This window comes from Copadichromis virginalis, linkage group LG5 (assembly GCF_057382275.1).
Source record: "Copadichromis virginalis isolate Kocher_CV1m ecotype Utaka linkage group LG5, C_Virginalis_male_GT1.1, whole genome shotgun sequence".
Classification (NCBI taxonomy): Eukaryota; Metazoa; Chordata; class Actinopteri; order Cichliformes; family Cichlidae; genus Copadichromis; species Copadichromis virginalis.
This window is the reverse complement of record NC_140622.1, coordinates 26,558,203-26,582,271: the sequence shown is the minus strand read 5'-3', so window position 1 is coordinate 26,582,271 and position 24,069 is coordinate 26,558,203. Positions and strand designations below refer to the sequence as shown.

General features: G+C 37.8%; 3 protein-coding genes across 3 annotated transcripts; 1 reads left to right on the top strand and 2 right to left on the bottom strand.

Annotated features, from left to right (window-relative positions):
- Nucleotides 1-3,732: 3,732 nt before the first annotated feature.
- Nucleotides 3,733-9,969, top strand: LOC146709889 (oxytocin receptor B-like). The gene is made up of 3 exons (XM_085457081.1): nucleotides 3,733-3,812; nucleotides 3,938-5,035; nucleotides 8,844-9,969. Exons 2-3 carry the CDS (start codon nucleotides 4,111-4,113, stop codon nucleotides 9,095-9,097), a joined length of 1,179 nt encoding a protein of 392 aa, XP_085313207.1. The 5' UTR covers nucleotides 3,733-3,812; nucleotides 3,938-4,110; the 3' UTR covers nucleotides 9,098-9,969.
- A 283-nt stretch (nucleotides 9,970-10,252) lies between these two features.
- Nucleotides 10,253-12,726, bottom strand: cav4a (caveolin 4a). Its single transcript, XM_085457082.1, has 3 exons — nucleotides 12,363-12,726; nucleotides 12,062-12,249; nucleotides 10,253-11,186 (listed from the first exon to the last, which is right to left on the bottom strand). Exons 1-3 carry the CDS (start codon nucleotides 12,579-12,581, stop codon nucleotides 11,036-11,038), a joined length of 558 nt encoding a protein of 185 aa, XP_085313208.1. The 5' UTR covers nucleotides 12,582-12,726; the 3' UTR covers nucleotides 10,253-11,035.
- A 6,978-nt stretch (nucleotides 12,727-19,704) lies between these two features.
- On the bottom strand, nucleotides 19,705-24,064 carry LOC146709887 (putative G protein-coupled receptor). Its single transcript, XM_085458066.1, has 2 exons — nucleotides 23,858-24,064; nucleotides 19,705-21,481 (listed from the first exon to the last, which is right to left on the bottom strand). Exon 2 carries the CDS (start codon nucleotides 21,375-21,377, stop codon nucleotides 20,109-20,111), a length of 1,269 nt encoding a protein of 422 aa, XP_085314192.1. The 5' UTR covers nucleotides 21,378-21,481; nucleotides 23,858-24,064; the 3' UTR covers nucleotides 19,705-20,108.
- Nucleotides 24,065-24,069: the final 5 nt, after the last annotated feature.

Sequence of the window (24,069 nt, the reverse complement as noted above, 5' to 3'; positions counted from 1 at the left end):
TGAGCTGCATTTTATTTGAAGAGAATCAGACTAATGGCAAGGAAACTGCCAAATAAAAATGAGTCAAAGGTGGCTGCAATGAAAGCCTCAGAGACCATTAGCAGGGAATATACAGAGCGTAGGCTTGTGTCTGTGGGTGTGTCGATTATATTTGACTTTATGTTTCTGTCCAGTTACTTTTTAACCCATAAGCTTTTTATTTAAAAAATATAGATCCCCCTGCCACTTCATTGGGTACACCTGTTCAACTGTTTGTGAGTGTAAATATCTAATCAGTGATTAACATGGCACAACTCAATGCATTAAGGCATGTAGACATAGTCAAGATGACAGGCCAGAGTTCAAATCAAGGATCCAAATGAAAAAGAAAAGTGATTTAAGTGACTTTAAATATGTTGTGGTTGGGGGCTGAAAAAGAGAAAATATTCAGTCAGCAGCAGTTCTCTTCGCCTAATTAATTTCAGAGACCAGTGGAGAATAGCCAGACTGCATGAACGTGATAAGAATCCAACTAAAAGTAACCACTTGCTGCAACCTAAGGTATGCAGAAGAGCATTTCTGAATGCAGAACACATTGAAGCTTGATGCAGATGGCCTACAACATAAGACCCCACCAGGTGCCATTCATATCAGCAAAGGACAAGAAACTGAGGTCACAGTTTATTCAGGCTCACCAAAATTGGACAGCAGAAGATGGGAAAAAGGTTGCCTGGGCCGATGTGTCTCAAAGCCTTTCGGTCTGTGACACTGAGAAGTTAAGCAGTTAAAAACGTTTTTATTTAAACAAGCTTTCTGTTGAGAGATTTTATTGAATTATTGTTTATGAAACTACCCGTTTATTTTTTTGTGACTGTTGAATATTTGGTTGGGTTTTTTTGTTGTTGTTTTTTAATGGCTATTGCGGCATTTAATGTTCTTATTTAGTTTTTTCTTTTTGTGTAAAAGCTGTTAATAAATACACTTATGTTACATATCCAGGTTGAGACAAAGAGCTGGGTTTGGTGTGTTCAGGTTTTATCAGCTGGCATGTGTCACTATTTTCTACAAACTGGAAAGGAAGAGAGTGTTGGAATTTTCCTGTCAGACTGTAATTAATGAAATAAAGTGTACATTTGCTCAGGAAAATATCCTCAGAATCTCAAATGATTAGGGTCCAGATGTCCTCATCGTGGGAACGGTATAACCTTATCTGATGTGGGGTCATAGATCTGTTCTGTTCAAAATCATTTAAACTTGTGTTCAAAGCTGACTTTATTAGCATTAATCTCTTGGCCATATTTTTTGGGGGGGGGGGAAGCAAAAGCTGACTCAGTACTGACTGGCAGACTATTTTTCTGATAAAGTCCTTTGCTCTAAGAGCACACACAGTTACTTCTGTGAGTCGGTCTGGCATATTTTCTTGTAAGTAAATTATAGCTTTCTGTCACAATAAGCGAGCCTCTTGGGTCTGACGTAAGTATGGTTTGGTCTGGGGTTTAAGTTTATACCCCAATGGAAACTTTGATCTGTTCTGTGTTCTCTTATTAACTGCTTAGTCCCTGTTGTTGACCTAAGGTCAGTGTAATCAACCATTTGTTTGCTCTAATGTCACAGATGCTTTTTATTTTATTTTATCTGACAACAAGACATTAAAATCTAAAGGTCCCTGAGAACCATTTAACAGATATCTCACCCAACCAGTAGAGGCCACTAGTTCAGAGATGACAGAACCCGGTTAATGTCGTTTTTATGTCCCCACATAAATATTTAAAAATTACTGAAGGAGGTGGAAAGTTTTTTTAGCGGTTAAATCTGCCAGGATTTATTTCTTGAAGCTATTGCTTCAAGAAATGGATTAGAATTCATACACTGCTGGGAGTTTGCTATTTGAAACCATTTCAAGTATTATGAAAACTTATTTGACCTCTAATCTACAGCTTCCTTCTCACTAATTAAATTTTGCCTATTATGCAAAGAGGAGCCATGAGCCAAAACAGAGACATCATCATTAGTATTATTATTATTGAGAGATTTTCCAAGCATTACTGAGTTCTTACTTCTAAATAAGATATTTTTATATTTTCAAGGCAACATGCTGGTAGGTGCTTGTATTGCGGTTTTTATGACGGCTTTATGGGCAGCACTGACACGCCACAGTGTAGAGTGCCAGTGCTTGGGGATGTGCCCAAATGCTAATGTCTGGTGCAATGAGTGACTTTTATTCAACAAAAAGAGGTTAAGAACAGTACTTTGTAGTACAGTGCATTACTTACAATGACTCAAAGCTGTACTGCATTGCGTATTAAGCAGTTAGTCATAAAGATGTCTTGAGATTTATTTGGATAAATAATTAAACATGGACAGTAGTTTGGTCAATACATTCAGAGGTGTCCTGAGACATAAATGAACTAAGTGCCTCTTATATTAAGTACATGTACTTAATATAATGAGCAATGTAAATTTCTTACATATTTTGAAATAGTTATTTATGTTCTTTTCTATGTTTCATGTACTCTGTGTGAGCGCTCCATGCTTTATGCCAAGTTATCAATTTACAGGCAGTGAAAATAGAGGATGTTATAGCTCATTCTCGTTGCTATGCATCATTGCCTTAGGTCAACTAGTTGAGCCAAAAGCAAAAACATGTAGGTTACATGTACTGATACTTAAATGGGAAAAAAAAGAGCGAGACAGAGAAATCTGCCAACATGTCTGGTTAGATTAAATTTAACAGACAAGGCAATTCAGACAGGCCAGTTCAGCTGAGTGATAACAGACAATAGAACACCTGCAAGTGTTCATCTGCACCTATTCTAAGATAAACTGAAAGGAACAAATGTCTTTCATACTGTACATCTGATGTTCCCATGTTCATGTTCATTAAGAACAATAAATATTTCTTATCGAGTCAAAATAAAAGAGACCCGTTTGCAGTGAAGCAAATAAGAAACACTGGATTTAATAAAGAAAGTAAAGATTTTAATGAAATAAGATTACCTTCATACACTGAAATCACGGTTATTGTTTTTAAGTAACTAAAATATGTCAGAAATATATAATGATTTTTTTCAGAATTGAATTGCTATAAGGTTGTTCTATAAAGAAATGATAAAACATTAAATTACTGCTTTAAAATGGATGAGAGTGATTTCATGGAGTCTGAATCAAAAGTAGGATATCTGACATTTAAACAAAATGACTACATTCATTTTGACTGTTGCATGAGAGTGAAGGGCACTTTTGATGGTATTAATGACATCAACCCACATTCTTTATGTGCAATTGGATTCAGTGAGTCACTTCCCTTGCACAGTTATTATGCTTTTTGCTATTACCTGACAGACCCTTAGCATAAAGTGCCAAATTACAGCACCACATCACAATCCCATATATAATGGCATTCATCCAGATAACATCCTTTTCCATATACGGTATCTTTGAGAAAATATTGACCTTTATAGTCCAGACTGGAATTTTTGGACTCCAACAACAGCTCGCTTTAAATAATGTAGATGCTGAAAGCACTAACTGTGAAACTGTGAAACAAAAATGACACTGCTTTTAGGCTATTGGGATGAGTTGGCTCAAAGTATTTCACATTGTCAAAGCTTACACTAAGTGAACGTATGGGGGAGGAAGAGCGAGACAGAAAGAACTATAAGGTCCATACCCAAGTAAGCAGTTTCCTTCGAAGGAAAATGAAACGAGGGGAGGGGGTTACTGACACTGGTAGCAAGCAGAGCTTCGGTAGATCAGACATCAAACTGGAGGCAGCGAGTGATGAGGACAGTGGTGCTCCAAAGTCCCTAAGAGAAGATAGGATGATTTAGTGGGTGAGCGCCTTTTGAACATAATCACTTAAATACTGTTATTTCGTTAATTTACTGTTTATTAGTTTAAAGATTAAAGTGCAATGACCAAGAGTTTTCAATAATAATGTTTTCCCTTCTCTCTGCAGACTGCAGTCCTGAGTTCGGATTATTAAACAGAAAGGGAAAATAATAATAATAATAGCGGGGTGTGCTGGCAGAAAATTACGTAGGGAAACTAAGCTAACACAGCTGATAGAGGTCCCGAACCTGGGTTTGTGATGTGACTGCTGGCTGCGCCTAAGTGGCGCTTTTACGCACGATGGAAGACCTTTTACGCGAGCAGTACAGTTGGTCTCACAATCTCACATGGAGCAGCTCAAGTCGTGAAAATGAAAGCTACGTAGGAAACACCACGGTGAACCCTCTGAAACGAAATGAAGAAGTGGCTAAAGTGGAAGTTACCGTTCTGGTCCTTGTGCTGCTTCTCGCGCTGACAGGCAATATGTGCGTCCTGTGGGCTATTCACACCACCAAGCACAGTCAGTCTCGGATGTATTACTTCATGAAGCACCTGAGCATCGCAGACCTTGTAGTTGCAATCTTTCAGGTTTTACCTCAGCTCATCTGGGATATCACTTTTCGCTTCTATGGACCCGATTTGCTGTGCAGGTTGGTGAAATACCTCCAGGTCGTGGGTATGTTTGCGTCTACGTACATGCTGGTTTTAATGTCGATAGACAGGTGCTTGGCAGTCTGCCAGCCACTTCGCTCCGTGCACAAGAAAAAAGACCGCTTCTGTGTGATCGCCTCTTGGATGCTCAGCCTGATATTCAGCAGTCCTCAAGCTTACATATTTTCTCTTAGGGAGGTCGGTAATGGTGTGTATGACTGCTGGGGGGACTTCGTGCAGCCTTGGGGTGCCAAAGCATACATCACTTGGATGAGTTTGAGCATTTACATTTTCCCAGTGGCCATTTTAAGCATCTGCTATGGTTTGATATGTTTTAAAATATGGGAGAATTTCAATCTAAAAACCAGAAGGGAGCACTTTCTGGCTCTCACTCCAAGGCCCTCCAAAGGCGCCCAACCCTTTTCTCGTGTGAGCAGCGTGAGACTCATTTCGAAGGCTAAGATCCGCACAGTAAAAATGACATTTGTAGTGGTACTTGCTTATATTGTGTGCTGGACTCCTTTTTTCTTTGTCCAGATGTGGTCGGCATGGGATCCTGCTGCACCAAGAGAAGGTAAAAGCGCACCCAACGGCCTTCGTTTTACCATAACAGTTTTTCTTTTTAAAGTGTTTACACATTTTGATTAATGGCAATATTTATTGGTTTATGACGCCGTTTTCTTCCTTCTATTGTGGGCAAAGTGCTTAGTGACACAATGACTAATGCGTCGTCTTTGTCCAAGATTAATGGTGTTGATTTTTTTTTCTTGCCAAAAGCACTTAATAGGGAAAAAAAAATTCTGTTCCACAAGTGTCCCACGCAAACAAAAATCATTCTTCCACCTCACAACACATCTTTAGGAATGCACAAGCAATCCGCCGTTCTTTCAAGGCAACACAATGGTGTTTAAAATCAGACTTCCCCAGAGTAAACAGAAATGGATGGGAGTAACATTCACAGTGGTTATCAGTTTGAAGAAAGACCTCAGAGCCTCTAGGGGAGTAAATGTACCAGAACATCAAAGCGTTTCTGTCTCAATTCCCAGTGCTATTTTGTCTAATATCCATTTAATTGAACTGTTTGTTCAGATATACTCCTCAGATCTTGTCAGTTTGCCATTAAAGTAGACATTCAAGCTGCATTATCTTAAAAACATCCACAAATGTGCATTCAGAGCTTTCAGAGATTCCAATCAATGTTTTGGTGGCCAGACTTCCCCCCCAGAATAATCATTTTCCTGTTGCTCTCATTTAAAAAAAATAAAAAAATACCAAGGCCAAAAATGTGTCAAACAAGCACAAATTACATTTAAAATATATCTAAAAAGAAAAAAAATCCCAGAAGGCTGTGTTATATTAGGGACTCCAGATTGCTTGAAGTATTGAAGTATTTTTTGTCAGAGTGCATTTAGCAATATAAGTATTATCTGTGGACACAAAAAGTACGTTTAGTGGCTTAGAAATAAAGAATAAAACTTTAGAAATAAAGAAAATTTATGTTGGTCTCACATTCATATATTATATCAACTTTCAAAATTTTTTCTGTCTTCATCTTCTTGGTTTACTCAGGTCAAGCAGTATCATCTGTTTCTCAATAAATACACCTGAACAATAATTGAAAAAAGTTACACATATATTTTGCCATTAAGCAGCCACAATAAAAACTTGTTTCCTTCTTTATAACTCAGTGGGATAGCAATGTTACCGGATTTAACACTCTAATATTAAGCATATATTTAATATTTGTAAATCCAAATAATAATGCAGAATAGGGGAACGAACAGTGCAATCACTTTAAATTGATCAGTCTTTTTTATTACGAACAAAGCCAAGCCAAGGACTGGAGAAGGGTTTCCAAACCTACCACTGACTTAATCTTTGCCACGTCTCTGTCTGTCATGCAAGCAGCGGGGAAGCCTCTTTCGGTGTTGCACATATTATTATCTTATCAGCAGACTGTTATTGTAGAATCATTTCTCTACTGTTCCCACTCTGGTAAATTTTAAAAAGCCTTTTTAATTGTAATTATACTTTTTAACTTGAAGCAAGTAAGAAAGCATTGCTTAAGGAGCTCAAAAATTTTATAAATCAGTAGAGGGTTACAAAAAATTCCTTTGACATATAGTCATGCTTGCATAAGTAAATCATAAGAGTGAGTGACTGGTCTGCCTCTGGTACTATTTACAGGGCATAACAAAAATACAGTGGGGCTTAATACATCAGTATAATTTGTGGAACTGGAGCAGTTTTATGAGAGGCAGACAACAGATTGAATTTAAATCAGGCTTTGTGGTTTCAGTGCACATCAAATTCTTTTAGATTTCAAAAAATACTTTTCCAAGGAAAGTCTCTGTGCAAATCTATATGCAAAAGTAAAGATAATTTAGATTCTCTATATTTTCTGACTCATTGCAGTCTCTTTGAAGTAATGCCACATGGGTTAAGACTCCATGAAGGTCGTGTTTATCAGGGCATTTGATCCAGCATGAAACCTGTGAACTTTTTTCCAGGGCCTGCACTTCAGTCATAACATCACACTGTAAAACTTCCAAAGGATTCACTGATAATGGAGGAGAATGTGGCTTCTTGCACTCCTGCAATGTTTTCTTAACTTTTTATCCTCAAACTTATCTTTGATATAGAGCCTGTTCTTCCACAAAGTGACAGCAGCTCTGTTTTTGAAGTTGACATCTCATCCTTTATATTTCTCCTGAAAAGAGCAGTAAATCACAATGCTGAAAAGGAGTTAAGATAAATGTTTTTCTTTCATTTCAGAAAGTGATGAATGCATTGTACCAATATAAAAAGGAAAAGTTGAATGCTGTCATTTTCAGTTTTTTTCCCCTCTGTATTTCCAGTGGCTAGGATTTCTTGCACCAAATGATTTTACAACTCTGGGCAGGCTGTTAAACACTTTTCAGAATTTTGATGGGCCATTTGGTTGGCACACCTCTCACAATAAAGCAAAGTACTGTGGGGACTCAGAGTACAGGGAAGAGAATGGGTCAGTGCTTGAGGACCGACGCCAGCAAGCTCTAAATCTCTCTCACCCTATTTAGGATAAAGAGGGGGGACTTGGAAGTTGTCCTCTTTCCACTTTTCAGATTATGTGCTTATTCAGTGTACTCCAGGGCTCTAATAATTGGAATGTAATCAATTGAGTGAATGAAAAAAAAAGCTGTATTTTTTCCACCAAGGACAGGTTCTTTTAATCGAAGCTGTTCGTCATATTTGTTTTCAAGCAACCTAAAGTTCTATCTGTGAGGCATCCAGCAGCTACCATGTTTCATTTTTATGATCCAAAATGTTTTTTGGAGGAGGAAGTCTGAATTGCATTAGCTTGTCAGCTAATATAATTCTGTATGAATAATGTGGGTATACAATAAGTACATCAGATTGACAGATTTACAATACATACATGAAATTAAGCATTAAAAAGGGCCCCAGTGGTTTTACTGGGTTTTATGACCCCAACCCAGTACTTTTAGTGACCTAAAAGATTATCAACCACACTATTAGATATGCTATCCTAAAATATTACATCAGATGGTGGGGCTTGATGAAAAAGCAGGGTGTTTAAGTTGTTAGACTATAAAGTAGTTGTTCAGATATTTAAATACAAACTAAAAGTGTTGGCTCAAGTAATAAATTGCCATTACCCTTCCTAGAGCCTCGTGAAGCTTGAACAACTTATGAATAAACAAACTTTCAAACCTAAGCATCGAGTGATTACATCTTACTGTGATGGGGAAAGACTTGCTAGTCTTTTTAAAGATCAACCCACTTCTTCTTTCTAAACTGTTCATTTTATTCATGTGGCAAGGTCTGGTATTTTTCCCATCTTTATTTTCATCACTGTCAGCAAATGCAGTGAAAAGCTGACAACTAGATACGTGTTAGTTTGTCTCTTAACGCTTCTCCGCACTGTTTGTAGCTATAATTCTCACATCTGGTGGTTTCTACAGATGATCAAAATCTTTAAAAAAAAGTAGTTTGCTACTAAAGTATTAAAAGAAAGTTTCAAAAATACACAATTTAAAACAGGAAGACAGTGTATTTGTTGGGTATGTATTTGTTTCAAATTATTTGGTAAATATATCTATAGGACTGAACGCCAATGTGGTTGTAAATTATTGTGCCAATGGTCATGTTTATGACAAAACATGTTATCCAGTTTAACGCTGCGTGTCACTCATATGTTTTTAATATCATCTGGATAAGATCAGTCGAGCTACACAGCTGATATTTGTTAGTAGAGTCAGTTCAATGTTGATTGTGGCTTTTCTGGGAAATAACAGACTAAAAGAAGAATGTATGAAGAGGGGAAAAAAAGTCTTTCAAAATAACCTCTTACATGTTCTTGTTTCTCTCCGTCTTCCTAGACATGGCTTTCATCATTGCAATGTTGCTAGCCAGTCTCAATAGCTGCTGTAACCCGTGGATTTACATGTTCTTCGCGGGTCACCTATTCCATGACCTGATGCAGTGTTTCTTCTGCTGCTGTCGACGGTACCTGACAGAATGCTCGTGCAGCTGTGATCAACAGTGCAGACACAAAAGGGGCTCCTCCACTTACGTTAACAAGAACACCAACAGTCAGAGGAGCCTCTCACGCACATCCAGTATGGTACACTGAAAAGCCAGCTAAAAGGCATGCAAGCTTCGTGCAATCAAGTAATCTAGCACTCATACAGCTACCCATTTCACCCATTTAACTGACTACAGAGGCAGTGTGCTGGCTATTGCTGCACATTTTTTCTGTAACATTTTGAATCGAGCTAAACTGACAATGTAAACTTCCTGTCCAGATGACACCCTGCACCCACTGGTGACAGAAAACAGTACAAATGGTGTTTTATATATATCGTGTATAGAATTTGAACAAAATGTGATGTAAAATTTAAAAAGAATTTGTTATCATTTTCATCTTTCTTTGCAACAAAAAATATGTGTAAAGGTAAGGTAATATGTAATGTGTGATGTGAAAGGTCAGCTACGTTTATTCATATATGTTTGTTGTGAATTGTCAAAGAAAACATTGTAGTGTATAGCCTCCACAGGGAGAAGCTTTAAGGTGGAGGAGGGGATTATATAAAAGGGTTGGGGCATTAGTGTCAGCAGTAGAGCTGTCAAATAAAAAACAGTCTGTCTGCGAGAGGGAAAGTGCTCTGATTTGTGATTTGGGTGAAGTTATACTAATTTGACCTGAAGATTGAACCCTCCAAACCAACCAAAGTTTCATAATTCACACTTATAAGACACAAAGACTTTTTTTTCCTCAAAAGCTCAAATCAGTGTGGAAATAAATCTGCAAATACGTAATTGGTCCAATACCATCACACAGTAAATTTCATAAGTCATGAATGATAGTTATCTGTCCACTTTCTGCCATCCTGTCTGTCTATAGATATTATATCTAACAGAGATTTCTCTTAGACATAGCATATGCCACAGTAAATTCTGATGTGCATGGATTTCTGCAACAATAAAGTGTGCCAGTGAAGTCGATCTCTGTCGTGTGAATGTGGATGCCACTGCACATCTGTTCCTGCCTGTTGTTACTGACAGCTGTGGGAGTGGAAGAGTGACATCAGAAACACCTATTTCAATCAAGTGTTTGCTGCCTCAAATTGCTAAATGTACTGTAGGCAATCTTGACACATCACAATAACTAACTGGATATACAGTATCTCCCTGCATGGTCATTTGTCTTCAAGCAAGAAGATAAAGAGATGACACAGGAAAACTTAACCTTATATTAGGGATGTTGCAACAAAAGAGCATATCATCGTTGTATTTGAAAAATGCTTTAATAATGTCTTTTTAATATCAACAATAAGTCTAAAAGTGTATTAGTTTAAAAACCATATTAAACCATGTCTTTTACTTTCATTTCCTTCCAGGACAATACATCAAATATTAATTATTATTATTCAGAAACATATTCTTGATATTCTGTTCAATGCTAAACCTTTAACAATTATAACGTTTCTTTCTCTATGACCACAACTGAGCCGTGATAGAGGAGAAGCTCATGTCCAGTAATTATAATTGTGAAATGAAAGATATTTGCACAATCAAATATTTTTTCATTGACAAAGTAGAACTCATTTCAACACTTGGTACAAGGTAACTGAACTCTTTTTTTCTGACTAGACAAAGTATTGTTAAAGCCCCTTTTCATACATCCTCAAACCTAGATCTTGAAAAGCCCAAACTCTATTACATATTATGTAAAATTCAAATTGCAAAAAATGATTTCTGCATGCATTTCTTAAACTATAATCCCTCAGAGTGAAAAAAGAACTACATGCTGAGCAAAAAGAGTCACTAAAATGGTTTCACATCCCGAATGTGAAACGAAGAATTGCGTCACCATTGATTTTTTACTTCAAGTCTCAGCAGATACTATCGAACTTTAATAATAGCTATAAATAATGGGTGTTACATTTTGGATAAAGTATTTTTTTTTAAAATGCTGCTTGGTTTGGGTCCACGTGACCACACAACAGTAAGTGCACTTGTCCATGTCAATGAGCATTTGCAGTCTTGAAGTGCTTCTCACATGTGAGTCTCATTCTTTGGCCAGGTGAATGCTGAAGCCACCACAACATTTTCCAGCACTTGTGAGAAAAGGCTGTACAATGACACCAAGGACAATGCTCCATAGGCTCTGCAGCCAGCGAGTGCCAATAAGGAGACACTGGATACAGGGACTAACCAACCTGTCATAGAAGAGAACACAAAAATGTTTGTTTTAATATGTAACAGTAATAATTTCCTATTTCTAATTTCTCATGTTGAATTAATATATAACACTCTGCTATAACACTTTGTTTCTCAACAATGAAGTGAAGAGATTAGTACTTATATGGCATCTTAAAGTTATCCTAATGCAGAAAAGCTCGGAAAACACCTGGCTTCCCAAAACAAAATTGGAGGGGGGCTTGAATCAGACCCATCCCACCTTTCAGCAGTCATGTCTTTCAGACTTCACATAACCACAAGGTTTTAATTGACATCATCGAGGTCATTTCTTTGAGCGATTTGAAAGCTCCCTCCAGGCCACGGAAGCTATCGCCCATGGAGTGACACTTTAATAGCATTATAGAAAATTTTTCCCCATCAATATTTCTCAGATTCTTGTCTCATCTCCAGAGGGGTCAGGTGGCTCTTTAGCCTCGAGGCCGGAGGTTCGGATATGTTTTGATGACCATGTGCCAATTTAGGGAGCCACCCAACAGAGGCAAAATGCACTTATGTTGGCATGGTTCATTTCTGTGTCAGTTTATAATTATAACAACCATTATGGAGGAGGATGTTATATTCTCTGACCGCAGCTGTATGTGTCAGTCTTAGGAAGGCTTAGTCTTTTATGATGGTTGGGAAAAAAAATCAAGCTGAAGAAAAAATTTGTCTAGTTCATGCTGCTATACCACAGTATGATGTGTACTGGGGAAAGATTAAAATGTATAGTAATGCATTCTTTCACTGTTGTGTGTGCAGGCTCAATAAGCGGTCACAAAAGGTCACCTGTACATTACTTTAATTGAAAACAAAAATCTTAATTACTAACCTAGAGGTCCGAATCTAAACCTACCAGATATGAAGACAGCTGAGGATGGCGAACAGGAGTCCAGAGATTATTGACACAGGAATGGCCAAAAATACTGTGACTATCCGGTAAATCCAGATCCTAGACACCTCGAACAGGGCATGGCTCCAGATCCACACTCTGTCACCGCTCCGCACTGATACCGGCTCAGCTATAACATCCTCAAACGTCACCTAAAGAATATTTAAGTGCTTTCTGTTTTTTTCAGCTAATGTGCAGCATGACAAATGTACAGATAGACCATGAGATAAAGTTTAATAGAGCTACTGCAGAAAGAATGCAATACCTTAAGGCAGTCATTGATACCTCGGGGGTCTCTTGCATTAATCAGCGGCTTGGTATCACTGATTTCCACTAGTGTAGACGTGTGAATGTTTTCCTCCTCTTCCATAGCAGGAGAGGCCTTCCACAGTGTCTCACGTTGCTCCCCATTTTCAAAGTCTTCAGGGTCACTGGAGTCCCCCAAATCTATATCCACTTCCTCTGAATCGTCCCCTTTCATCATGGTGTTAATTAAATGCAAAAAAAAAAGCACAACCAAAGAAAAACAGAGTGGGAAATTGTTACATTAGTAACACTCCAGACTGTGTGAGGCCATTGACTGGAACAGCCCAGCCGGCTGTGCCGGGAGGTTATATTGGGAACGTTACAGTGCCCTGGGTGGTATTTGCAGATGGTCTTTCAAGTGAAGATCATTTTCCTCTGCTGTGGGAAGATATGGGAGGAGGATATAAATACTATGGGCATGAACAGAGATAGCTCTGTATACACTGATACGCCCAAGTGGGACAGACAGACACTAAAGTATAAAGGTCAATTCAGCTTTATTTAACTGGCAACTGTAAACAATAAAAAAAAATCAATTCAGGAATCCGTGCATTGCAATGACCTTACAGTATCATAGACTGAAACTAAATGATTTCCTTCATCTTTTACTTTAGTTGTTTGTAATACAACAAGGCAGAGATGCAGAACTAAAAAGGATTTCAACCGAACATATGCAGTGATACTGGAATTCCTGTCATGCTGATTCTAAAATGTTATTCATAGGCTCCATTACTTCTGCATCTAAAAAGCCTTTAACTACGAGACAACACTGCCCCTATCTGGCCTTTTATGGAAATTAACTACTTATCTTTGCCTGTTCCTAATCTAAACACTGAAATGCTATCCAGTTCTGTACAAGTAATATTTACATCGTGGTTCACTGCTATCAGTAGGTCAAATACTCATCCAATCAGACCATATAAGATACACAAAACTAAGCAACACATACACAAGAGATAGTAAGAAACAAAATCTATACAGTAAATATTGGTGTATGATGTTGTACAATGTAGAACCTAAAATAAAAGAAGCTTATATCAGCAAGGCAAATAGCATGGTGCTGGGTGGATGGAGAGAGAGCAAAAACTGAGGCAGCCAGCTTTTAGAGATGGGCCAGGAGCTTCCAGTTGCATTCATTAACTCTAACAGGGGCTATCACAGTGCATACATCAGGATTTACATAATGGCAGCCCACAGTTCCAACCAGACACTCCATGGGTTCCCTGGCTCAAAACTAAATGAGTTTAAGATGAGCAAATTAAATATAAGGACCAAAACTTAACATATTTAATTTCTTAAGAACATAGCAGCTTTCTGACTTCCTATCCAAAGTTTAATTAGACAATTGTATATAAGTGGCTTGACGGTTGTAGATGGTGTTCTGACCAAGCGGTTGCACAATATTCTAAATGTAAATATGTGGTTGAATGAATTAAACTTTTGCAGTATGAAATGGTAGATTGTCTCTAATGGCTGTAAATGGATGATGGCTTTTGTAACTTTTATCACCCTTTACCTTTATGTCCAAAAAAAAAGAAAAAAAAAGCACATAAAAATTGAGTAATCATATCTTGATCAATATTAAGAGTAATGCATTAAAAAGTTTTGCTCTTTTCAATCCTGAAAAACAGTTTAAAGAAACAAATAAAATGGGGGAAAAAGCCAAGCCTGATCTGAAAGACTGAATGAACATGGCACTACGTAACAACCTGCTGTCGAGTATGTAACAAACTGTACATTTGTTCAGAGTTGGGGATAAGTGCTCTACTCTGTGATGAGCACTCTACGGTCTCCATGGTAATGATAATTTCTGCCTGCTGGATGGAGATAGAGAGAGAACACAGTGTATGGATGGCAGTGAATTTCCTGTGTTGGTGCAGGAGACAATGGTATGCTAATGGACTGCACACTTCACCAGATGGGGTTTGTTTGTTTCCGGCTTCACAGGTGAGGTCAGCAGACGGTGAGTGCATGTGTGAAGCAGCCAGATAGGGAGAGAGGGGAGAAGCAACCATGAGGGAAAGATAGAAAAAGAAACACGAATATCCCAGCTCACTGAATAATGCTATTCTTACCCCAAGGCTACAATTCTGAGGGCTTGCAAGATAAGATAAGCTTCAGCTAATAAACAAATAATTGGGAGCAGTACTGTCTTTGTCATGTTTACTGAAACATATTTTTAAATAAACTTGTATGTAATAGTTGGAACATGATTTATACTTTTTATATAACAAATTACACTACTTACTTTCTTTTTATATAAATTGCATGGAGTACAAAACACTGTAAAGAAATGGTGTCACAGTTTAGGTATTTTCAAACAGGTAAATTTAAAGCTAAAAATAGAGAAAGAAAAATTTAGGAGAAAAGGTTATTTTCAGATTTTATTATTATGAGGGTTTAAGGGTTCAAGGACGATAATATTGTTTTGCAACACACGTAGAGCAGCACACTAGCCTCCAGTCACAGCTCTGATACAGAGCAGCAAATCAAATGCTCTTTTGGACTTTCTTTTATTCATCCTTCTAAATGAAGTGAAGCGTCAGAGGGCCCAGCCCCCATAGTCAGGTGCAGATTTCATGAAGACTTCACTGCAGAGGACCACGTGAACCATCACCTCATCTCTGATGGTGTTGATTTTTTAGCTTCCTGTTTCCTGTTTAGTAAACCTTTTATATGAGGGCTGTGTAGACGTGGTTTGATCAGATTTGGTCGAGAGTGACCCAGGAACATACTCACACAGCCAGGCAACTGTCATTACATTCTGAGTCAAATTTTGCTAAATCCCAGCTGCCGCGTGGAATTACGTGAAATCCTCTTTTTAACTGATGTCCACCTACTTCAGACTAGTAGGATAAACAAAGACAGACAGTACTATTTTGTCACAACTTAAATCAAATGTGATCATGCATGTTGTGTCCAAGACTTGTAAAAGAAAATATTATGTGGAAGAATGCTGCATTATCACATTTTCCCTTATAGACTAAAATAGAGGAAAAACTGTGCAAATCACAGACTCACAATAAAGAAATTCATGTCACTGAGTGGAGAAATATTATGTTTGCTTTAAATAATCTAATATTTTAACGCCAGCTGAAGCTCAGATCCTTTTCTGCCAGCAGTAGCATTTTATGTGGGGCACAAGAGATGTCAGACAGTGTTTCTTCTCAGCACCTGCCGGTCCAGCTGTTTTCAGCACAATAGGTCAGACTGACCGTTATGTCATGATTCCCACAGTATCATGTATGAACATCTGCAGGTCAGCAAAGCAGCTCTGATACGAAGCACCGGCATCCCCAACACTTGGCATGACTATATAACAGAAAAGCTTAAAATATCCATCCAGTCAGTTCTTTTCTGTTTATTCAGTTTGGGGTCCCAGGGGGGCTGGAACCTAAGCTTAAAATATAAAAAATATATATAAAAATAAAGCATTTGGCAACACTGGTTCAAATATAGTAGATTCGACAGAACTAGTTCCATGAAAAACAGCTGGTTGCTAACCATCTACATTATGCCAAGAGGACTTCATGTCAGTGAAGCACTGTTGCTCTTGCTGCTGCTCTCTAAGCAGGATTATCTGAGTGAATTATTTTATTTTGCATAATTTGACCAGATGTGTCAATTTGCAGCCAATTTGCAGAACTCCTTACATCCTATCACACAGCTAATCTGTGTTCCTTTGGTTTGAGAGGCTAAATGGAGAGCGTAACAGCAGAAAGTGAAATGACTCATTAAAGCCAGTTCAAAAAGGAAATGCAGAGCAGAAATGGAAATGAAATGAAGGAAAGAAATTGCCATTTTAAATGTCAGAATAATCTGAATTTTGAATCCATTTACTTTTTTCTCTTTTTAAATTATTATTTTTTTAAATTAAAAAACAAAACAATTTATTGAGTGTTTAATGTGGCTTTCTATAAGTCAATCAAGTTTATCAATAGCTTTGTTTGTTTTACATTCTTTCCTGCTTTTGGACAGTAATTATTCTATCGATTGTGAATAAACTGGGCAGGAGGTTATGCTCTGTGAGCACTGCGAACAAGGTTAAATACCTGTTGTGTTAGTTTGTATGCACTTCTGAGGAAACTCTAGGAAAATGCTGTTACTGTATAAGAGGAAGTTCTGGCAAAATAATTTGTTTCGCACCATCTGACAGCACCATCAATCAAACCTTCTCCCTTTGATTCTTCTGAAGTGATTCTCCCATTATTATGTCAGAGCATCATTCATCCTTTTGTGAAACACCAAAGCAGGCCTTCCAGCAAACAAACAGCACTGGGTATAGAAAGGGAAGAATTTTAAGTCTTTTCAGCATACTTACTATTCAGTACAGTAATGTATTACATATTAAATGTTATTTAATTGTTAAGCAGTATGACTGTGTCACCCTGTGATTTTCCTCCTCCTGTATAGTGCAAGTGCAGGAATCCATGCTGGGTGGAACTGTATTTACCCAGCATGCAGATAACTGCCAGTCAGACAACTTTGTAATGCAAGTAATTTTATTTCAAATGTAATGTAATTACTGAATTGATTACAGTAATGCATTACTGTAATGTGTTAGTGAAAAATGTAATGTGATGAGCTGATGCGCTACAAAGTAATGTGATAATTTGTAATGTGTTACTTGTCTTAACACATTACAAATTATTACTTAAAACATTATTATATCTAATACAAAGTGATGTGTTACTTTGTAGCACACAAACACTGTCGTGGTTTGCACATTCTCCTAACAAGTGAAGCCTGTTTAATTCTGAGAGAGTACACAAAGTCGGGCTGTGGCAGGAGGGACATCATTTAAAAAAAACAACCCAAGAAACTAAAATCTAATTCCAAATCAAACATGTGGATCTGCTGTGGTAATCCCTGATGGATAAGGGAGCTTTTTAAGATCCAATAGTCCTTTGGTCCTCTTTGTCCAGTCGTCTCTTTCCTTTGTGGACTTTCAATGAAAGCTCACCTGAACCACCTTTATTACCAACGGTTCCTGAGACCAGACGTGTCTCGTCATATGATTTTATGAAGTGTGACATAAGGGCCAAAGGTCACAAACATTCAATATTGGTTATCTAGCTTGTCCTGTGTGTATTCATTTCTCTGGATTCTGTAAATCCTTTAATGATGGGATGAACTATAAATCCTCGAATCCTTTGCAATTTCACATTGAACTATTTATCCCACACACTCTTTAATAGCTTCTTAAGCATTTTTAAGCTCTTTTTCATTCTTAAATGTGTTTCTGGTATCAAGTTCAAAATGTATTTTATTTTTCTTTCATCAATCAGCAGCATTTTATCATCACTTATCTCTTTGCTTCTTCACGTTCTTCTTTAAGTTGCTCACATCATGGGTGACCAAATTGGATCATCTGCTTCTATCTCACCCTGTTCTTGGCATAGTTTTCTGTCAGGACAACAATCTGCATGCCCTCCTCCACTGCACCCGTAAAACTCCTCTGTGGCCTTCTTCTTTTCTTCTTGTCTGACACCTCCATAGTTAACAGCCCTTGTGCAGTATATTCACTGTCCCTCTTCTGCGCATGTCCAAACCATTTCACCCTTGTCTCTTTGTCTCCAAAAGACTCAAGCTGAGGTGTCTCTCAGATATACTCACTTCTAATGCTGTCCATCCTGATCACAAAAATCTTAGCAACTCTGCCACGTCCAGCTTTGCCTCTTGTCTTTTTATCTTTATACTGTATTTTCCGATAAATGTAGGGATCTAAATGTTTTGAAAGTCATTGCATTTTGTTAATTATACACACGCACACATATCTTAGTGAGCACATCTAATTGAGAAAATACTTTCCCTAGCTGCCTACCCTAACTCTAACCTTCAAAAACGATTGCCTAGCCCTGACCCTTAGCCTAAACGTAACCATAACCTAATTGTAACTAAAACCACATTTGAGCCTCAAAAATGCCTTCAAACTTGTGGGGATGGGCATTTTGTTCCCATAAGTGACTGTTGGTCCCCGCAAGTATGGTAGCATGCCAATTTTCTGTCCTCACAAAGATGTCTAAACATGTACACACATACACAAACACACACATGGTGAAAACAACACCAATGTTATCACAGACTAACACTCCGCAGCACTTACTTGAACGTGTTTACAGCCAGACACCATAAAAAGGCAGCGTTATCTCACTTTTAACATATCTAGATGTCTATAAACTGGATTTCAGTTACTGTGTGTATGCGTGTATGCGTGCATGTGTGTGTGTGCATGTGTCTTATTACATTTTGTGTATTGTGTGTGTTGAGGAGTTATCTGTTCTGCTGCCTTTCAGTATGCAGTTGTCACTCTTCCAATTGTTATTTCTCTCTTTAAGATCTCTGCAAATCACCATGTATTTAATTTATTGGCTTACTGGTTTATCTTTTCATTTGTCCACATAAGCATGTCTGCCTGATGTTATCCCAAAAGTCTAATCTCTGTGGGAAAGCTGTGCATAGCCTCAAAATATTCACAACAGACAAATCATCAGAAACATTAAACTGTCTCTAATGACTTATCTAAATAAATAAACATCAAAGTTTAATAAGAATAACTTCATACACCAGAAGTCAATTGCCAAGCTGATTGTAAGTAAATACAGAAAATTACAAATTCTTTGCTGTTAATCTGCTCATGTACTCATATTAAATGTTATTAGAGACAACCACTTCATCTATTATGAAATGGCATTTTCTGCTTATATAATGATGTTTTAACTGGGCTCAATTTTACTTACAGTGCTTTCATAAGTGGGCACAGGGAGGGCACGGAGGTCAGAAACCATAAATTCAAACCCACAATGTCTGTCCTGAGACAAACTGTCGAACATAAATTGGGCAAATGAGTGTCTTTAGGCACGTATTAGTTATCTCTTGCAGAAAGTAAACTCAAGCAAACCTTAACAATATGCCTGAAGGACTTGGGTTGGCTGTTGAATCATGGTCACAACAGCCTAGCAGCCCCAGTGCACTCTTAGAGGCTGTTTCTGTGAGATTAATTAACTATGTGGTATATTAGTTAATGTTAACAGAATACAAAACATGAAGAAGAAATGAAGACATGCAGTTTACATAACTGTATATAATCCCGAACATCTTTCACCAGAGAATAAAGTAGATCCGATTTTAGACCAACATGCTAAAAAAAAGTTTTATATAAATCTCATACTTATTTCTAATGTACAAACATTGTTTATCAACATTATTAAAATGCCAGAAATTTATTTTCACATTTAAATTGATAAGAAATAAAATATCCTTGAACAAAACAAATATTTCCTCCTGTTTGTGTATAATAAATAACATTTACATAAATTCCTGGAATATAAATACAATAGGACAACATTTGATTGTGTAATAATTACTTGTGTTGATTCATTTTCATAAAACAGAACTATTGATTGTAGATAAAGAGTAACTTTACTTTAGGCTAGCTAATAAAATTAAAGTGATCTTTAAGGACTCGTTAAGGCTTGTTTCACCACAGTAACAATGCTTTTTTTAAAAGTCCATTTAGTACTTCTTTGAATCTTTATAGAAACGATTCAAAGACGAAAACAGTTTTTTTTCTGTATGCTGTCTCTCACTTGTTATTACTGTCTGCAAAAATTTGCTTGTCATATTGCATATGATCTTTAAATAACTTAATCCCCCAAACTTTCAATTATTTGTGGCACAACACTGAGGTACAGTAGAGCAAAATCTAACTGAACTCCTCTGGAATCTGTCCTGGTATCCTGAAACCAGTCTGCCCAGTATAATCCAGAGAACTGGGAGTAGCAAAGCTTGGACGTGTCTCTAAACTGCAGCTGGTCCTGTTGAGAAACTGCAAGAAGTTCTCATGACCCGAGCCCTCCTGGCTGGACGCTGGCAATTCCATTGGCCGAGTCGAGTAGCAGCGCCTTAGTTTACAAAGCTCTTCCCTAATCTGCCGATTTAGAAGCCCATAGAAAAAAGGGTTAATAGCAAATGACGAATATGCCAGCCAGGTGACAGTTTCCTCCAGGTCATCGGGGATCTGGGGTGTTGCATCAAGTATCAAATGAAGGTGGAAGGCAAAATAAGGCAGCCAGCAGATTAGAAACTGCCCAACAATGACCACCAGAGTAAGAGCAGCCTTACCACCCCCGAAAGGCCGTTCTCGGGTAATCCTGCGTGGGGCATTGCGAGTTGTAATGATGGTAGTCTGACTGTTTATTGAGTCAGAGCGATGCTTCAGTTGACTGTTTGTCCAGGAGGGCAGAGGTCCATGTTGCCGGGCAGCCACACGGGCCACTTTGTAGATATTACAGTAGACAGCAAAAATCACAACTGCTGGCAGACAGAAACAGGTGACACTGAAGAGCACAGAGAAAATACGCCTGTGGTCACTGTTGCTCCAGTACAGTGAGCAGTGTGCTGCACTGATGGAGGTCAGGCTGCCATAAGACGGCCATCCAAACACAGTAGACAATCCCAGCCCTGCAGAAGCGACCCACACTATCACCATCACAGCTGCAGTCAGCTTCAGCGTCATCTTGACCTCATATCGCATGGGGTGAACAATGTAGTAATAACGCTCCACGCTAATAGCTGTGATGGTGAAGATGGAGGCTGCTATGAGGATTACATTGAGGAAGACATAGATCTGGCACTCCAGCATAGTGAACACCACACCAGCAAAGTACCCCGAGCTGGACACAATGCCGAGTGGCATGATCAAGATGGCACACAGAAGGTCCACTGCACAAAGATGGCACAAAAATACAAATTTCCTGAGATGAGGGGCTTTGATGACAACCACAAGAACAGCAGTGTTGGCCAGAAGTGCAAGAAAATTTAGGGTCACCATGAAAAATAATCCCATGAGGTCCTTGAGACGTGTTTGTGGGCTGGGAACATTTCCTAAGTGTCTGCTGGGTGCAGAAGGCTCTATTGGCCGAGCGGCAGTGCTTTCATTGTACTCAGTCACAAATGAACTGTACTCTTCCATGATTCATAATAAAGAACGAGTTAAGATCTGTATTCCAGTGGCTCCCATTGTTAAGCGACGAAGCTAAAAAGTTCTTCAGACATCAAAAGAAATACACCTCACTTCTGTAAAGACAAAATGAAGAAAAGGATAAATATATCAATGGCAAATTTTGCATCTTTTCATTTGCATCAGATGGCTTTACTTTTGCACATTGGAAACACTTTCTAGTAAAGCATTACGTATTATTTCGCAAATTTGGAGCTACTTTCCAATAAGTTTTGCTAAATCCTCGTCTGTATTCACCCAGTAGTTGCTCATTTTATCTGCACTGAGCCCTTTGTAATTTGTCTCAAACAGTTAACTGCTTTAGCTTAAAATGACGATGGTAGTTGAGGGCAAACTAAAACAGAACAGCTTTAGGCTGAAAATCTTTAAAATGCTCTCCAGAGCTCAGATAGCCTGCAGCTGGGTGATAATTGTTTGCAGGTTCTTTGATAGGAACGGGCCTTTTCACAAGTAGCTATATTGATTACAGTAAGGACAAAGAATGTTAACAATACACGCTATAAGTTACACAAAGCACTGTTAAGGGGGTTATTTAATACCTATTAGATCATTTCTGAATGATAAATTCTAAACATCTTTCCAACTTTAAACCTGCATTCCTAAAGCCATATGTAGTCTCAAGGCATGAGTTGAGATAACCCTAATGACATCACAACAATGGCATTAGCCATTTAAAAAAGCACATCCAGAGCCACAGAAGGCATTACATACAACAGTTTTTAACGTACAATATTACATTTGTTGTCAAATTGATCATAACTCATCACACTAACTGTATCTGACATACTCTGCAGTGTGATATATAAATACAAACATCCAGGAGTACTCACTACAACCTTCATCAAAACACACAGACGTTCACCTTATTAGTTAGGCTGTTTATGCCATTTTGTATCTATAGTGAGGGAGAAACATGATCAATGGGAATAATTCATGGAGGACACTGTGTTTCTCCTCCATCCATCCCCATCCTTTAGAAATGAAAGATAATGAGCATGCTTGTTTTAGCCCAGCTGCAGTGAACTGCCTGCATTGATTAGTATGTGTTCAGTGTCACCCTTCACCATACCATCAAAGAGGAGACCTTAAACCAGAACACGCCTGACCCCTAATCACCGAGCAATCTAGAAATAGTATATAAAACAATGTAACAAATGTAACATTAATCCGTTTACATTTACTTTCACGTCTGTGCTGCCCTTCATGTGCCTCCCCCATAAATGTATCTAACTATCTTGTTCTGATAATCATAATCAGGTTTCAGGCTGTGGAGGACGCTGTGTCCTAAATACATGTGCTCTCTATCCACTGGTTATCCACTGATTCTCTCTGCCGCTGTAATCTTCTATGGTGGACAGCTATTGGCATGCCACGTTTGCACTGAGATTTATCCCCAGGAAGGACTAGTACATGTACATTCTCATACACATTATGTAAGGCTGTCCTCGTTCTCATCATGTTCCAGTTGCAGCCCAGCATGTGATGTTCTTCAGTCCACAAATGACTTCTGAACAGGTTTACCTTTTCTAGCCACTGCTCAGTTTCACTTTATTTGATTCTCCAAAACATTTGTAGTTATTTTACATCTATGTTTAATACTTCTGTCTGATTTTATCGCTCCTCTTGGTTTTTCAAATAAATCCTTTTTAAAAGCCAAAAAAGAACCATTTTGATGTATTTAAGCTTGCATAATGTTAGTGATGAGCATTTATTCCATTATCTGACTTTTCTGTTGAATTTGAATTGCACAAATAGGTTTTAAAGAGTTCAAACTTAACGCAAGAAACTGAAAGTGTTGACCAATTTTAATTAGATTTAAAAATGAGGTCTCCAATAACTGTTAACTCAGCTCATTCTGATACAAAATGAATGACACTTCAAAATGCAGCTGCAAAATTCCATCCATGTGCTACAGTATGTTGAAATGCTGAAAGTTCATAAGTTTAGGTTAATAATTTCATTCATTCATTCATTATAATAAATTCACTAGAAGGCAACATTTCATCAGCTTGTAATGTACTTGGACTTTGTGGGTTTTAAATGTGTAGTGAACCCTATGAATTGATGCACAGTTATATTCTTAACTAGCATTATCTATCCAGTTTTTCTGAATGACATAATTTGAGAGACTTTTTTATTTCTGGCATGGCTCAACTTGGTGTTAAACTTGCTCAACTTTAAGAAAAAAACCATTAAGGCAGTGTCAGTGAAATCTGCTAAACAAATTCTAACAATTTCAGGAAGTGTTACACAAACGTCTCAGTCATTTGATCTGATAGAACAAAATAAATCAATGAAATAAGTAAATATGAAAGTGAAATGCTTTACTTTACTTTGCATTTTACTTTAAGCAATGAACCAAACAAATAGAATAATATATATTCTTTCACATCATAGTTAAGTGTTATATAATCAAATAGCTATATACTTACATCAAAGCACTTTCATTTTGAAAATTGGTCCTTAAAAAGTTCTTGTAAACTAGAAATCTTCCAAAACACTCTGATATTTCAGAAACTTTGAAAAGCATCAAATTCAGTACTCAGGTGTTGCTGCAGGTGCATAATGGTCCACCGGGAACTATCCTGCTGTGTTGCAACTTCTCATGAAAACAGCTGATTTCCGACAGGAAAAAAAAGGCTTT

What these genes read in the sequence shown, in the direction of transcription:
- LOC146709889 (XM_085457081.1), top strand. Translation starts at nt 4,111, where the DNA reads ATGGAAGACCTTTTACGCGAGCAGTACAGTTGGTCTCACAATCTCACA. An exon ending in TCCTGCTGCACCAAGAGAAG is followed by an intron (nt 5,036 to 8,843) that starts GTAAAAGCGCAC and finishes CCGTCTTCCTAG; the next exon opens with ACATGGCTTTCATCATTGCA.
- cav4a (XM_085457082.1), bottom strand. Translation starts at nt 12,581, where the DNA reads ATGATGAAAGGGGACGATTCAGAGGAAGTGGATATAGATTTGGGGGAC. An exon ending in GTATCAATGACTGCCTTAAG is followed by an intron (nt 12,250 to 12,362) that starts GTATTGCATTCT and finishes AATATTCTTTAG; the next exon opens with GTGACGTTTGAGGATGTTAT. An exon ending in CTCAGCTGTCTTCATATCTG is followed by an intron (nt 11,187 to 12,061) that starts GTAGGTTTAGAT and finishes CTTCTATGACAG; the next exon opens with GTTGGTTAGTCCCTGTATCC.
- LOC146709887 (XM_085458066.1), bottom strand. Translation starts at nt 21,377, where the DNA reads ATGGAAGAGTACAGTTCATTTGTGACTGAGTACAATGAAAGCACTGCC.